Source organism: Leptonotus elevatus, chromosome 11 (assembly GCF_054856555.1).
Source record: "Leptonotus elevatus isolate MCC_2025b chromosome 11, RoL_Lele_1.0, whole genome shotgun sequence".
In the NCBI taxonomy this organism is placed as follows: Eukaryota; Metazoa; Chordata; class Actinopteri; order Syngnathiformes; family Syngnathidae; genus Leptonotus; species Leptonotus elevatus.
In genome coordinates, this window is record NC_141249.1 from 15,706,349 (window position 1) to 15,721,668 (window position 15,320).

At 41.7% G+C, this 15,320-nt stretch overlaps 1 protein-coding gene across 3 annotated transcripts in view; it reads right to left on the reverse strand.

Annotated features, from left to right (window-relative positions):
- Positions 1–174: 174 nt before the first annotated feature.
- Positions 175–15,320, reverse strand: part of sbno2b (strawberry notch homolog 2b) — a 48,830-nt gene continuing 33,684 nt past the window's right edge. For all 3 annotated transcript variants that reach the window (XM_086088869.1, XM_086088868.1, XM_086088870.1), the window contains 20 exons: positions 14,988–15,093; positions 14,210–14,363; positions 13,954–14,130; positions 13,484–13,581; positions 13,217–13,299; positions 12,630–12,815; positions 12,434–12,555; positions 12,228–12,359; positions 11,654–11,789; positions 10,612–10,724; positions 8,930–9,001; positions 8,245–8,353; positions 8,095–8,166; positions 7,857–8,000; positions 7,673–7,767; positions 7,107–7,199; positions 6,884–7,015; positions 6,733–6,809; positions 6,222–6,412; positions 175–4,948 (listed from right to left, as the gene is read on the reverse strand). In XM_086088869.1, coding sequence (XP_085944995.1) covers positions 3,903–4,948; positions 6,222–6,412; positions 6,733–6,809; positions 6,884–7,015; positions 7,107–7,199; positions 7,673–7,767; positions 7,857–8,000; positions 8,095–8,166; positions 8,245–8,353; positions 8,930–9,001; positions 10,612–10,724; positions 11,654–11,789; positions 12,228–12,359; positions 12,434–12,555; positions 12,630–12,815; positions 13,217–13,299; positions 13,484–13,581; positions 13,954–14,130; positions 14,210–14,363; positions 14,988–15,093 — 3,338 coding nt within the window. In that variant the 3' untranslated portion in view covers positions 175–3,902. The remainder of the gene's footprint in view (positions 4,949–6,221; positions 6,413–6,732; positions 6,810–6,883; positions 7,016–7,106; positions 7,200–7,672; positions 7,768–7,856; positions 8,001–8,094; positions 8,167–8,244; positions 8,354–8,929; positions 9,002–10,611; positions 10,725–11,653; positions 11,790–12,227; positions 12,360–12,433; positions 12,556–12,629; positions 12,816–13,216; positions 13,300–13,483; positions 13,582–13,953; positions 14,131–14,209; positions 14,364–14,987; positions 15,094–15,320) is intronic.

The following is a 15,320-nucleotide window of genomic DNA, read 5'->3' on the forward strand; positions in this document are numbered from 1 at the left end:
GCTTTGGTGCAGAAGGAACTGGTATGCCACGATGGGAAATGTGTGCAGATTCATGAGTCCAGATAGTGAGCTCATCGTTAATTTGTTGCATTAGTCATGGCTCGTACAATCTTGAGAAAGTGTTTGGGAAGATATGTTGTGTTTTTATGCAGATGACCAGTAGATAGTCTTGAGTTTCAGCAATCTTCAAGTTTTTATTTGTTTACAAAGATTGCAATTTTATATAGTCCTTCCTTTAATGAGTAGAAAACCACTTTTTTTGTTGTCATTTTGTTTTTTTAAAGAATTAGTCAAAAGGCACAAATTTTACAATATATACATTTGGATCTAAATTATAAATATATAGAAAACAAAAGCAAAAACCCAGAATAAAAGTGCTGAACACAGTTTCTCTTTTTTCTCGTTTTTTTTTTTACAGAAAAAATAGACTTTGTTTAAAAATACATACAATCAGTAGCATGTTTTTGTTATTTTTTTGTTGTTGTTAGCAATAAATTATTTGAGTGATTTATATAATATGCAAACAGTGGAGAAACATAGAAATATGGTTACAGTATACAAATCCATCAAACAAACAAAAGACCAGAAGAAACACAACAAGCCAAAGCTGGACGAAGGAGGACAGTCACGTGATGGTGCCAATCTTAGTGCAACGTGACAACCAACGGATAAAACCATGCAAAGAACAGGGGGCCCAAAACAGGTCCAGATACAGTGTATTTTCCGGGTCGGGTAAAACACTGCGAGCTAATGAGCTAATTCATGTCCTCTGTGTAAATGGATTACGCACAGTAGACGTCCGCATTGTGGTTATACGTGACATATCTTAATGAAGTATTAAGGGAAAACCATGCCAAAAAGCTTCTTACGGAATGTTGTCGGAATATTTGGTAAAACCAAGTAATTCAAATGCTATTTAATCCTCCTGTGATGTCATGGTGCAAATTGAGATGTTCAGAAAAAAAAAGAAGGTATTTAATCTCGCTCACTTCTAGATTCATGTCAAGCAAACATTTTAGCCATCTATTTTCTAGAGTGCGTCTGCTTTAGGGTTTGCGGGTTAGCTGTCCCGAAAGGTGGAGGTAGACCCTGGACTGCGTGCCAGCCAGTCACGTACATCCCATATACACAAACAGCCATTCAATAAACAATTTAGAGTCTTCAAGGAACCTAAAATGCATATTTTCCGGAATGTGGGAGGGAACCCAATGTGAGTACAGGCAAAAAGGCCAACTGCAGGGGTTCGAACCCAGAACCTCTCGACTTTGAAGCAGAGGTGGTAACCACTATCCCAAAGAATTAAATGTGGATCATTGTTTTAGGTCCTATTTTTTCATAGCAGGAGTTTAAAAAAAAAACCTGACAAATAATTGTTGCAAAAATATTATAATTTTGAAAAACAAAAAAAAATTGTTCACAAACCACTGAAAATGACGCACTGCCCTATGAAGGCATAAACATGTCTAATCACAAAGCAACAGTACACAGATGGGTGGGAAATCTACAACTCGCCAGAGTATTTTCCCCCAGCCCAAAACCTGTTGACGTCTCAAGACATTTTCAGAAATTTCCAATTTTTTTTTTTTTAAGATAGCAGACAGATTCCCCAGCCCTGAAACATAAAACACACCAATAAGAGCAAATGTTACATACATGTACAAAAACGTTGGTTTCAGCACTGTTATTAGGGGAAAATATTTCTCATGTAACCCTCGTCCGTCCACCAACCTTTTTATTTATTTCTTCCTGAGATTGTTGAATGGTAACTTTAGGGCAACAAAACACTTTGGTATATCTCTGGAAAAACAACAACAACAACAACCTGCCCCATGAAGGACATTGAGCAGAAATCAATCCAGAAACAAGACAGTGCAAACATATTTGGTGGCAGATTTGAGTTGAATGTGTCTTCCCTGACCAAACGTTTTGACTCTTCTTAAAGAACAAGGAGAACAGCTAAATATCCCTTAAATATAAATAACAATATTCTTATTACTACAACGATATCAAGGTGGTATGCATTAATGAAACGCCAGCGAGGATTCTCGCACGCCCGGTGGCAGTAAACAATACTTGGTCTGTCGTGTTCACCGCTGACTTTTCTTTCCTGTTTTTATTGCTTCGAACCGAGCGCAGTGCCATTCAAACACACGCGATTACGGGGAAAAGACACGGAGAGGGATGGACACACATTTTTCGTAGATTTGGACGACGATCTCATGGCTTTTGTATGGATTTGAATCATATCCAGGTTTAATAATAAAGACACGTTGACTTTACGCGACCAACAAAATAGGATTTGTCACACTTGTAACTCCATTTACACTACTATTTCACGACTCTGGGATCAAGGTGTGAATTTATGCATATGTGTAAAGATATTCCACAAATTTGGGTTTTCTGGTACAGCTCTGATGCATTTTGTGGGATTTGTGTGTATAAAGTGACACAAGCATCTTATATGGCAAATGTTGCTGTCCTGGATGGTATCTCCCACTTCGGTGCCATTTTGTGTAAAAGGTAGAGGCGGGAAAATGTATGGCTCTAATGTGGACATTTTGTGAAGGGAGCTTTTGTCTTTATCCAGAAAAAGTAACAATCATGTTTCAAACAAATGTGTTACATTGGAGAGCACAATTGTCTATTTGACCAAGAGGGGGCGCCATTACAGACTTTTTTCACCTGAAAATGTGAATTCAAGTCTACTTTTTTTAATTTTATTTTTTAAGTATGACTAAAGCAGAGGCTTTAAAAAAATCACGTTTAAAAAACAAGAAAAAAAGTGTTAATACATTGGAGAGCACAACGGGTTATTTGACCAAGAGGGGGCGACATTACAAACTTTTTTCACCAGAAAATGTGAATTCAAGTCTACTTAAAAAAAAAAGACTTATTACAAGGTGGTTTTTTTTGAGACAACAAAAAATAAATTTCTGTATACTTAATGACCCAACCCAACACGCACACACTGTATTATACAACAAGACCAAAAGCACGTGAGACTTTCCTGAGAAATTTAAAGTCAAACCAGGAGTCAAATCTCTCTGTATCGTCAGTTTAAAAATTCATCATCAAAAAAAAAAAGGTGATATTTTTGGATACCTTCTGCTCACAATGCTTGTTGGTGTTGTTGCAAGTCACGCGCACATACTCACACACACATTCACGCACACACAAACATAGACAGAGTTGAGGCTTCACGGAGGCCTCTCCTTGGAACCCGCCACCAGCATAGTGTAACACGAACGGACGAAAAAAGGTTAAATACAAATATACCATATTTAAATTAAAATACAAATCTATACATTAGGCTACACTGATTTTTTTTGTTTTTGTTTTTAAAGACTGCATTTATAGATTCTCAGAAAAGGCACTGTTTGCAGACTGCTGCTTTCTTTCTCTTCGTCTTCCTCGAACACAAACAAAGGGACAGAGAGAGAGAGAGAGAGAGAGAGAGAGAGAGAGACGGGGAGCGTGTCGTCGTTGGGCGGGGCGACTAAACGGACAAAAAGGAGGCATTTCACGGTTTTGTCAGCTTTGATTTCTTCCTCTTGTATATTCCAGTTTGTTGCCACCTAGCGCCTCACTCGAATAAAGCAATAATAATACAAAAAAAAAAAAAGATTCCAGCGTCGAATCACTTAAAGGACTTTTTTGTTTTTGTTTCGACAGCTCCAGGAGAGTTCCGTAAAGTCACGTTTGCGTTACAGCTGCCGTGGAGGACGCACGTTTGGGTGTGGGAATCCGATACTGGGAGCAGGCGATGGCTACGGGATATTTGAGAGAAGATTGTGAGCAGGACAGGCAGTGACGTTGACTAGAAGGTGCCCGGACAGCAGCGGAGGAGGATGCGTGCTAAAATCTGCTTACACACACAAAGAGTGAGCGAGGACGTTAAAGCGTCAGTCTTGCTGGCGGTAGTGAATGACGGACTTGCGGTCGGTCTCCGCCGCCTGCAGCATGCTGTTCAGAGCCTCGCGCACGTCCAGAGCGCCCGAGCTGCAGTGGCCATTGGGGAGCGCGAGCGAGTCCGGCTGGGGCAGGAGATAGTTGGGGAAGCGGGAGGCGGCGAAATGAGAGGACGAGGACGGGGGGTTGGAAAAGAGCGAGCTTTGGACGAGGGAGGGGGTGGACGGGGAGCTGGACGAGGCGGAGGACAAAGGATTGGCTTTCTGCGTGAGCATCTGCGGCGACAGAGGCAGGTCGAATAAATCCAGCAAGTCCTGGTGGTTGTGGATCAGTGACGGAGGCGGAGGAGGCGGTAGCTGAGTGGTCTGCGAGATGAGCGACTCTAAATTGAAGTCGTCGGCAAACGCTCGGGTTGGTCCCGTCAGGCCGTCCAGCGCCAGCCCGCCCTCGGTGCTGTCCGGAGAGGGCGACGGCGAGCTGACGGTCAGGTCCAGGATCTCATCCTGTGTCTTCTGGGAAGACATGCGAGCCGCCTGATGGACGGGGAGGGGCTGCGGGAAGGATGGTAAGAAAGACTGGGGGTAAAACTGGGAGAAGTTGGAGCCGTGGATGATCGCGTTGCGCGCCGCCGCTGCCTGCTTGGAAGCGGCCGACTTGCCGGGCCAGCCGCTAGGAGTCACTTGGGGAGTTGTCCTCGGTAACGACAGCTGACTTTGACCCTGTGGCTGCTGCTGCTGCTGCAAGACGGCCTGCATCCTCTGCAGCTGTGACATGCCCGCCACTTGCGTTTTTTGCAGCGGGTTCAGTTTCTGCTTGAGGAGCTGACTGTGAACCAGCGACTGGTTGGGCATGACTTTCTGGCTGAACAGATTGGCCAGCAGGTGCTTGTTGTCCTGCTCCATCTTGCGCATGCGCTCCTCGGCCAGACGCTGCTCCATGGCCTGCTTCTCGCGCTCCTTGCGCCTCCGCTTCACCTCTTCGTCCATTTGCACGAGCTCCTCACGCAGCCGTGGAATGCAGTTCTCTGGGATCTTGATGCCTGGAACAGTGACAATTGCGTTAGTTCAAGCGCATTTGGGTTAATTGGCACGTTTCTGCAATATAGAGAGACCCTATTATACAGTTGACATACCCTTAAATTTATGAGCGCACTGTATGATGAGCAAAAAGGTTTAATGCCCATAAAATCCAAAATACTCGGGCAATTGTTTTGATATTTTCAGAGATTGAATTTGACGTGAGTAGAGTTATGCCTGTGAATTTAGGTGACGATTCATCGCATTCTTGAGCCATTAAGTGACCTTTAGTTTACATACCAAAAGGGTGTTAGAATAAATGTATATAAGTTATCCCATATTTACTCTTATAGTATTGTAAAGCATTTATTCAGCGGTATAACCTTGTTTGAATCATGTGAGTTGGAGTTATCTGTGATAAGAGCAGAGCCTCGTAGGTAGGGTGCTCCTGCAGCTGCAGGACAGAAACTGTGCCTTATCACAAGAGAGCGGCTGAAACACTTTGCGGATGAACTGTTGAACTTTGACTGTTGAAACCTTCAGCGCCGAAGAAAGACACGTCTGTATTATTATCAGCACAATGACTCATATCCGTGATGATGGCTGCTGTGTGTTCCCCCTCCCTGTTTGAGCAGCAACATCTGTGTAGCTAGGGAACATCCTATTAAAAATAGAGGACTCGGCTTTCAGAGCGGGTAGGAGATTGTAATCTGTGCACATTTCTGTCCGTTCTCCTCGCGAGCAAAAATAATCAAAATCTCGTCTTCCTTCCTTGTCTGTTGTTTATTGAATGTTTTAGGTTGACTGAACCTGACAAATGGTATGTAAACTTTCATCTAAAGCTGTTGGGTGGAAACCTTATATGACCAAATATGGTCAATTAAAAAAAAAATTCACAAATCGATACAAATGGTCAGTGCCTATGCAGTCTGTTATTTGTTATTTTTACAAATTCTGAAACACTGTCTAAGGTGCATCATCGTATTGTGTAACGCCACATCTTGCCTTGTGGCATTATGTTGCCTCAAGATTGAAACTCAGTTTTTTTTAAATAAAAAATTACAAAACAATTTAAGGTTTAATTAAAGTTTTGTTAGGTGTTGAAAATTTACTTGTAGAGATACATTTTTACAATGTAATTAGTATTATGACAAACATTCATTCTCACATCTGAAAAAAAAAAAAAAAATCTGGTAAGATGTTAACATCAGTAACCTTCATGGTCTTCTTTCCTCCTGCAAAATATCCCCAAATAGTTCCTATAGTTCCCAACATCAGACTGTAACTTGCACTCACCAACTTGCTTGTTGTGCTGCTTGGTTTTGAGGCGAACAATTTGCAAGATGTTGGAGCTGGTGATGTCTGACACCACGTCGGACACACGCTTCCAAACGCGCAACAGAGCGCCGCACAGCATGTGGTACTGACGGAGGCGCATGCCCTGGAAGCACTCCTGACCTTCCTCGATCTTCTTGCATTTGCCGTACCTGCAGAGACGCCACAATGACCGTCACCTTCACGCAACTCAAACCAGTCACGCTGACTTTTTGCATTTTAAACCTCAAATGGCAAATACCAGCTTACACTTATATGGCTTGCTTGCATGGATTGTGTTGAAGTTTGCATTATTGTGTTTAATCGTGTGAGTTGGGCCTCATTTCTTAATGACTGATGTTTATTATGCGCCTTTTAATCCTTAGGGAAGACACCTAACAGGAGTAACTCCACCATGGGATCCCATTAAGTGTCACTCTACATCCAGAATAACCCCAAAGGTGAGTGTGTGTATGTGTGTGTTCCTAGTTACCAGTTGACATGGCTACACTTCGTCAAGGAGACGCTGAACTGGCTTTCCCAGCAGTCCTTGGCCTCCTCTGGAGTCACCTGGAGAAGAGAAAACAACCATGTTGTCAAATCACCATTACACAATAAAAAAATAAAATAAAAATCTAACACACCTTCCGATAGCGGTGCTGCAGGTTTTCAAGGCTTTCAGGATGAGTCTGCTTGCCGATGTTGGGCTTGTAGACAATGAAGTTCTTGCCCCTCCCTTGCTCAGCGAGCAGCACGCACGGCTGGTTACCTCGTAGCTGGAAAACAACAGAAGTGATGTTTTTTCCAGTCGGGAGCTTTTCTGTTCAACCTGTTAAAATTGCAACTGTTTATGATATGCAGACTCACCTTGTGGGACAGGTAGAACCCCTCGTCAGTACCAGTGAGACTGAGAAACCTGTTGTTGGCTTCCTCCCAAGGCATACCTCTGTCCACGCTGATCTGTAGGGGCAAAAATCAAAACTTGAGCTTCCAATGTTATTAGTTTGCTTACAGTCACTTATTTGATAAATTTGCTCCGACCGAGCAGAATTCCAACTTTAAATGTAATAGCATTGGCTCAAAGCTTGTAGAACTACATTATAGAGTTACATTTTTGTTTGTTGTTGTTTTTGTCATCAAACATCAATTTCTTACAGAGTTATAATTCTTGCATCGATGCTAGTTTTGTTAACCCAGCCATGGCTTTTAGCATTGTGTGTTAGCATTAAGCTAGCGGACGTTGGTAGACAAGGTTTGTCTAAGTATGTTTGAGCTTGTATCTCGGAAAAACTCCAAAGTCACATAGTCGTTTGGAAGTCGATGTACCATCCATCCATCCATATTTCACCTCCCAAAAACATTAACTAGGCTCAAATGTAAAACTAGCACATACCGTCAATGACAATACACCCGTTGAGGTTCTGTGATCCTACCTTGTAAAGAACCACCTGGCCATCCTGAGGGTTTCCCACTGTCATGAAGGTTTCCTGCTTCTCCTCATAAATCTCATCATTACCTGGAGCCAGATCTGTTGGCCACATGAAAGAAAGGCAAACAAAATGACTTTTTTTCTCTCTTTCTAATGAAGCATTTCCAAAATGAACCTAAAGTGTGCACCTAAGATGCCCATGTCATATTTGCCCTCCATCTTGTCCTTCTCAATTAGGTAGTCAAAATTGTCTGTGAAGTATTGGAAGAGATAGTTCTGCTTGTGGACTTCCAGGCCCAGGATGCGGTTTAGGAATTTGGTAATGCTGCAGTCTAGAATTAAAAAAAATAAATACAAGAGGAAAAAAAGTTGCCAAATGACAGACAGACTTGAAGGTGCCTCCTCGAGCGTATGTACACTACTGACCTTTCTCTGTATTATTGCCAAAGCGTAACTCCTTACAAAAGATGCCCACATCCATCATTCCATGTTTCATATCTGACATGAAGGGAAGAAGACAGTTTAACACGTTGAGCTTTGTGCTCTCTTGATTGTTGATGAACACTGACCACATACCTCGAAAGAACATGGCGTCACCTCCAGGGTAACCTTCGGGCACAGGCACCCTGTTCTCTATGTGGCCCAGGATTGCTTTGGTGATTTTATCCAGAGCCTTGGTACCATACTACAAAGAAGGCATCAAACAATACAAGATTATTGGAAAAGAGACATACTTAAACATAAACGGGTAATGCAGGACTACAATACAGCGGACAGTCCAAAGTGAAACACCGCCAAAGTGGTACAAGCTTAACCAAAAATAGCCCTAAAAAGTAAAAAATAATAATAATTGAGAGTTCAAACAATCTTGCACGCTCAAGTGACTGACTGTACAAGCATATTTTGTGTGTGTGTGTGTTTTTGTGTGTGTGACGTCACCAAAGAAAAAAAAACTTTTCAGTTTGTTTACTGCATTGTGTATGTCAAGACAACTGCAAATAATGACTTGTTTTACTTTAGTTTTATTATAGTATTCTTTGCAGTTGCATCTGCAGCTAATAAAGGTTTTGCGATGACAACAGGTATAGAAAGACTAAACACATTTATTGACTTCACATTATTTCCCATGGGAAATATAACAACTTAAAAGTAAACCAATCCCCACTTTGGAGGTTCTACTGTAATGTGACCTGAACTACACAATTAAAATCATGTTTCCACTTGAGTATGGGGTTATTCCTTCCAGCCATCCGTAACCTACCTTGTTCTCAAAATTGTACTTGCTGAGGTCTCTGGTTTCAGTCGCTCTTCTGTCTCCGTGTGTTAACGCGCCCTGCCAAGAGGTTGAGCGTGAACTTTTTTTTGGCTTGCATTAGCATCATCAAACAAATTACAGGAAGACCAACGTGATCTGGGAGTACAAGCGCACCACAAAATGATCTAAGGCTACAGTTTTAAGTGAAGTCACCACTTTTATTGTACACAGTTACCGAAAACATTTTTACTGTGTCACGTTATTTTGTGGCCTACCAGTCTTGTGACATAAATGAGTGTTATGATAGTGACTTGAAATAGTTGTTTTAGTCGCTATGCAGCCGCAGAACATTTTTCTTTTGTTTTAATAGTGTTCATAATATTAAAGCATGTCAAAGATCACAGTCAGGAGTGTGACGAGAACACTCTTTTTCCATCCTACTTTAATTTAATATACACTGTACAGGAGGTGACGGTTGTGAAAGATAGCCGGCAAAGACATTGTCCAACTTGTGGATGTCTTAACTGCTGATCTTGAGCCAACCAGGGTGCAAAAGTGGTCGGTTGCAGGCTTCAAGGGTGTGCGTGTGTGTGAGTAAACACTTCAAGGGCTGAGCACAGGGAACGTGGGATGTGACCCACGGATTTACCGAACATGCTTGGCAAACACAGCCGGTGGCTTCCTGGAATGGACGTCCCCGCCAGCCCACCCGCCTGTGTGTCTTTTTCTGTCATGCTGCTGTGTCACTCTGGAAATAAATGGCTTGTCGCTCAAGGGCATCATGGAAAGTGTCCATTGGCTTGTAAATTATCCAGACAAGAGTAATGAGAAAAATCTTTTGAGAGTCAAATTCTGATTTTACAATGCCAGGTCTAAGTGCCCAATGCCAATTTAGTGCGATTTTTTTTCTGTGTGACTTATATGGTCTAATCACATGTATGCTCCCGTGACCCACATTTGATATTAGTGTTGACAGTTACTGAACACCTGAATCAAGCTGCTTGGGCCAACTATCTTTGTAGTGGTTTACATACATATCAGCACCAGGCAGAGATGACACAAAATAATAAATATAATAATATAAATAATAATATAATAAATGTACTTTTGTGTATCAAAATGTGTTCTTTGTGTATCAAAATTACTAGGGGTATCACTACTTGGTATCGTACCAGTGACTACTTGAGTACTCCTACTGGTATCGGTTTGAAAAAAAAAAGTTTGCTTCGTTCCCCATACACAGGTATACAGCTTTTTATGATACAATATAATTTATTGCAATTTAATTTTTTTTGCAATTTTGCAAATATTTTGTTAACTCCCAAGTTATAGTTCGGGGTCCCCTTTTTGAGAATGAATCTAACGTGTAAGTTTACATGCCAGTCTGAAAATTTTGACCTACATCCACAATTGTAAGAAGCCTGATTTTTATTCAAGATAACCAATTCCATAACACATACCCTAATTGTTCTGCATGGGAGCAAAAAATTGGTACTGTGACTTGTTGGGAAAATTCGGCCCCAAGCAAGGAACACAACTCACAAGTGACGAGGGTGAAGACGCAAACTGCAATCGTAAACCTCTCTTACGCAATAAGATGACACGGATGAAACTCAGGGTTTTCCCATGACGCAACTCAATGTGTTATCAGTCCAAAAAATACACACATACACAGCCGGAATATTTACCAGGCTCTCTAGTCTCTTTGCCACGATGGAGGCAAAACGTCTTTCGCCAGCTAGCTCCGAGATGAGGAAGATGTACTCTGGAGCTGTCACTTGATTGGACCGATGGGTGCGCCCTGAAAAACAAAAAACAAGTATGAGTAACTAATTAAATGTAAAGCAATTTTGGTTACATTAAGACACAGCTGATTAATTATATTAGGGACGACACAGCGAGAAGGTGATGACATGATAGGATCAGTATCATCAAACAACATCACTTTCGATCAATCTTGGAGCTGGAGCCTAGGCCTGTTGAATTGGGCAAAAGGCAGGGTAGGGTACACAATCAACTGGCTGTCAGTTAATTCAGGGCAAATATGGACAAAAACCAAGCAGAGTCACATTCACACTTGTGGACAATTTAGAGTCTTGAAATGGCCCAAACATGCATGTTTTTGGAAAGTGGGAGCTAACCACTATACCACCATCCTTCCCTTTCCAATGGCTATTCTACAATTGTTATTATTACTATGATAATTTTTTTATATTTTTTAGATTATGTAATTTATGAGCCTTTGAGGGCTTTTAATAGCAATTCTTCAGAGGTTTTATTTGTTTTTAGAACTGCATGGTCAAATGGTCCAAAAAAGCCATAAGGTCCCCATCCCTGTTTTAAACCAAGACCATCTGCTTTATTGATTGTTTCAGTAGAGTTTTTTAAATCTATTTTTTAAAGGTAATTAATCAATCACACACACACGCACGTGCACGCACGCACGCACACACACTCACACACACAGACAGACAAGCGCTGATAATGGAAGTAATTAATTGAGCTGGTAGCACAACTACGGCTGCAAACAATAAATCCATTAGAGCCTCTACAACAAAATAATGCGCAATGGACAGAGCAGGCAGATCTTCTGTCTGACTAATTGAAAACAACTTAGTGTCCGTAATAAACAGTCAAATGAAAAATGAACAGTCCCGCTGCGTGAGATAAATGAAAAAATTTATCCTGCGTTGTTTTAGCCAACAAAAACACAACTAAATTTGGACTAACCAAACTGCTGAATTGCTCGGTCTGCGCTCCAAGGTAGCTCCAATGTCATGTGGACACGACGCCGCTGATTTTTCACCCTCTTGTCCGCCTGTAAGGAAATTCCAGAGCTGGCGGCTTCGGAGATGATGGCCACCAACTAGTGTGAGAGAAAGACAGAACATTAAATTGCGTGAAGCATGACATCTTAGAACGTGCAATGGACTGGCAGATGTATATCATCCAATTAAATATTAATTTTTCAGCATTTTGTAAACTTTTGTTCACACGCAAACAAACATCAAAGTCAATTTGAACCCATTGCTAACCAAAACAGCTGCACCTACAGAGGGACATAAACACATTCAAATCATCTTCAATTTCATGTGTGCAGTAGTAAAACTGAGTCTAAGTTATGCGCTTGACTGTGCCTTGAACAACAATTAGAGTTGTGTAGTTTGCTCCACGGTATTGTGAGATTTCGTCTCAATTCTTGCCGTTTCAGTGCACCTCCTGCAGCTACAGTGTAACAGATTTCCCTCTGGTTATGTGGGGTACTATGCAAATTCCAAATATAAGCTCATGCAATGAAACCGACCTTCTCTCCACTCATAAAGCGGTCTTTCTCCTTGATGTTGATGTGGTCGATGGTGAGGCCCTGCTCAGCACGCGACTCGTAACGTACGCTACCGTCAGGACGCCGCACCACACGACCCTTACGCCCGGTCATCTGTTTGACATTGGTTAATAAATAAAACGTCAAATGTGCAAATTTTAAACTTGTTGCATGTTTCAGACTCGCACCTCAGAGACTTTATCAGGCCCTCCAAACTTATCGATGAGCTCGTCCAGAGTGTTGAGAGGTAGTTCTTTTCCCAGTTGTGATATCTTGTTGAGGAGACCCTGCTTCATCTCCTCTATCCTGACTGGAAATCCACATGGGAGAATGTCAGACATATTGTAGTCATTTAACCAGAACAATAACAACAATAACTCCTACCAGTGTGGCAGCTTGTGTGGTTGACAAAAATGACATCATCGTTGTCCAGCAGCGAGTCCGGAGACGAGTTGGAATCGGTGTCCATGCCGTCAGAGTCAGTGCTGCTGTCGTCACTGTTGATGCTGATGATGCCGACGCTGTCCACCGTGTGCTTAGGTACCTTTGGATGGCGACCTCGAGGTTTACCTAAGATTACATGAGAGGGATATTAGAGCAGTGGGGACACTTTTAAGTAAGATGCTGTCCATAGGATAAACAGATTCAGAGGTACCTTCAAAATTGAACATACTTCCCTAAGCAAAGGAATGTACAGAAAATACATAATGATAATGGAATATAAACAAAGACATTTGTTTCATTGTTTTAAGTGTGAAAATACCCCTCCCATAATCACATTAAAACATATCTAAACAAATCTTTAACACACATCATAAACCTATACAATTTTCACTCCTTTTGTAGACTTTTGAGGTAAATTTGATCAGGAATTTTGTTTGGCTTTACAACTTCCCCTCTTAACACATTTAAATCATTTATACTGTAGACGATCTTCCACAGTATAATAGTAGGAACAAATGTGGTCTTACGTTTTCTCTTATTCCCGGGTGCCTTCTCTCGCCGCTGCTTCTCAGAAGGGAAATGCTTGGTAACAAGGGACTGGAATACTCCCCTGAAGGTAAGAAAAAGAGCTATAAAGGATCACACAAAGAAGCTCGAGATACATTCCTCGTCAGGTGCTGGCAGGTAGATGAGCATGCTGTGTGCTTTAATATCCTAAATTTGGACACATTCTGCATGACACCCAAACACAGACGAAAAGATGTTTAAAAAACTAAACATATGGGCTCACTCACTCTGCGGCAGAGACAAATCTGTCAAGATGACCATCATTCTCGTCCAGAACCTCTCTGGTGCGCGACTCTCCAGTAGACTGCAGGCCAATGACGATGCACTGTTGAAGAGTAACGAACATGCATCAACAAATTATCCCAAATTTAAAACATCAATTTTGTTTAGCACATGTCCTGAACACAGTTGTGGGTGATCTGAAGACTATACTGGGTACACCCTGGATTGGTCGCCATCCGGGTATGTAGAAAAATATGACATTCACACCTATGTCACAATTAAGAGTCTTCAAACTAACATGAATGTTTTTGGAATGAGTGAGGAAGCCAGAATTTGAGAAAATGCAGACAAAAATGGATAAACATTTTTTTTTTAAATTCAATGTGCAATTTTCTCCTGTCTGAATCTCCGCCTGGTCATTTCCACACTCTGTGCAAACTTGATGACTCGGCGTTCAACTGTGATTTGTGCTGACCTTTCCTGCCTCCAGCTCTTTCTTGGCCAACTCCACCAGACAGCGAACCTTGGCAGCTATACAGAGGTATTTGAAAAAGCGCTGGTGGGACGACCAGAACTGGCCCCACAGGGACTTCCTGCTGACCAGGCCCAGCTCGTCGGCGGCGCGCAGGAAGGCCTGCAGTGCCTCCGCCCACTGAAAAAAGAAATTGCGTTAAGTCAAAACGGGAAGTGCGTTCTTTGACGTGATGATGAGGTTGGGTTGTGACGCTCACCAGTTTGGCGGCTTTATTGTAGACCAGCTTGAAATCGCTGTCCAGTCCGATCTCTTCAATGCGGAAAGACACCCCTGAGAAGCTCAGCTGCCTGGCTATGTACATCCCGCTCAGTTTCATATCCATGGCCACAATCTCCATGGCGCCCACGCCTCTGCGAATAAAAAGCATATATAGGCACATCTCAACAACTTAGAATATTGTTAAAACTTATTTCAGTAGTACTATTGAAAAAGAAAACTTACTGTATAGATTAACTGCACACAATGAAAACAAAAAATTCAACATAGAAAATGTAAATGGGAAAAAAAATTACATAAGAAACTATCAACATTATCTTTAATGTAGAATATAGGTAGAAATTTGCCTTCTGAGAGGTGTTTTTGCAAATGTTTAATACATTTTTATAATACTGAATATGAATCTTTTTGGGATTAAACTACTGAAATAAATGAACTTTTCTATTGCATTCTTTTGGTTATTGATTGCGATGTGCCTCCATTGCTCATGCAAACTCTATTGCTAAACAAATCAACAGCACGTACAGAGTCATGGGGAAAAGTCTGGTGTGTATTGACCAATCAAAGAAAAGCATCGCGTCTAACCCCACAACCTTACGCTTGAGTACAAATATAAACCATGTACAAGGCGTGGTTGACTGTATAAAAACCCACCCAGCCCCGCCTTGGCCACAATATGAGGAAATGGACGCTATCTTACAAGAACAGGAAAACCTCATGATTTATGACACATTTGCAAAACATCAGACACGGCAAACCTTTTCTCGATGGCGTGCAGGAAGTCATCAAAGGCCCTGAAAGGCGTGCCCTCACCCCAGATACCCAGGCGGCTCATGTAGATCATGTTCTTTGGCTCAGAGGCACCTGGGTGACCAGACAAAAAAATAAATAAAATTGACGTTGAGCTGTACTACTGGAACATCCGAAGTCAAACGCCTGAAAAGAGGTAAAACATTTTAGGAAAAAATGCTCTTAGTCAGAATATATTTTTGCCTTTTTTTACCAGAGAAGGCAAAGATGTTCATCAAATAAGTGATAACCACAGAAAATGGAACAGATTGTACACATGTAAATGTGCACTTTACACGCCA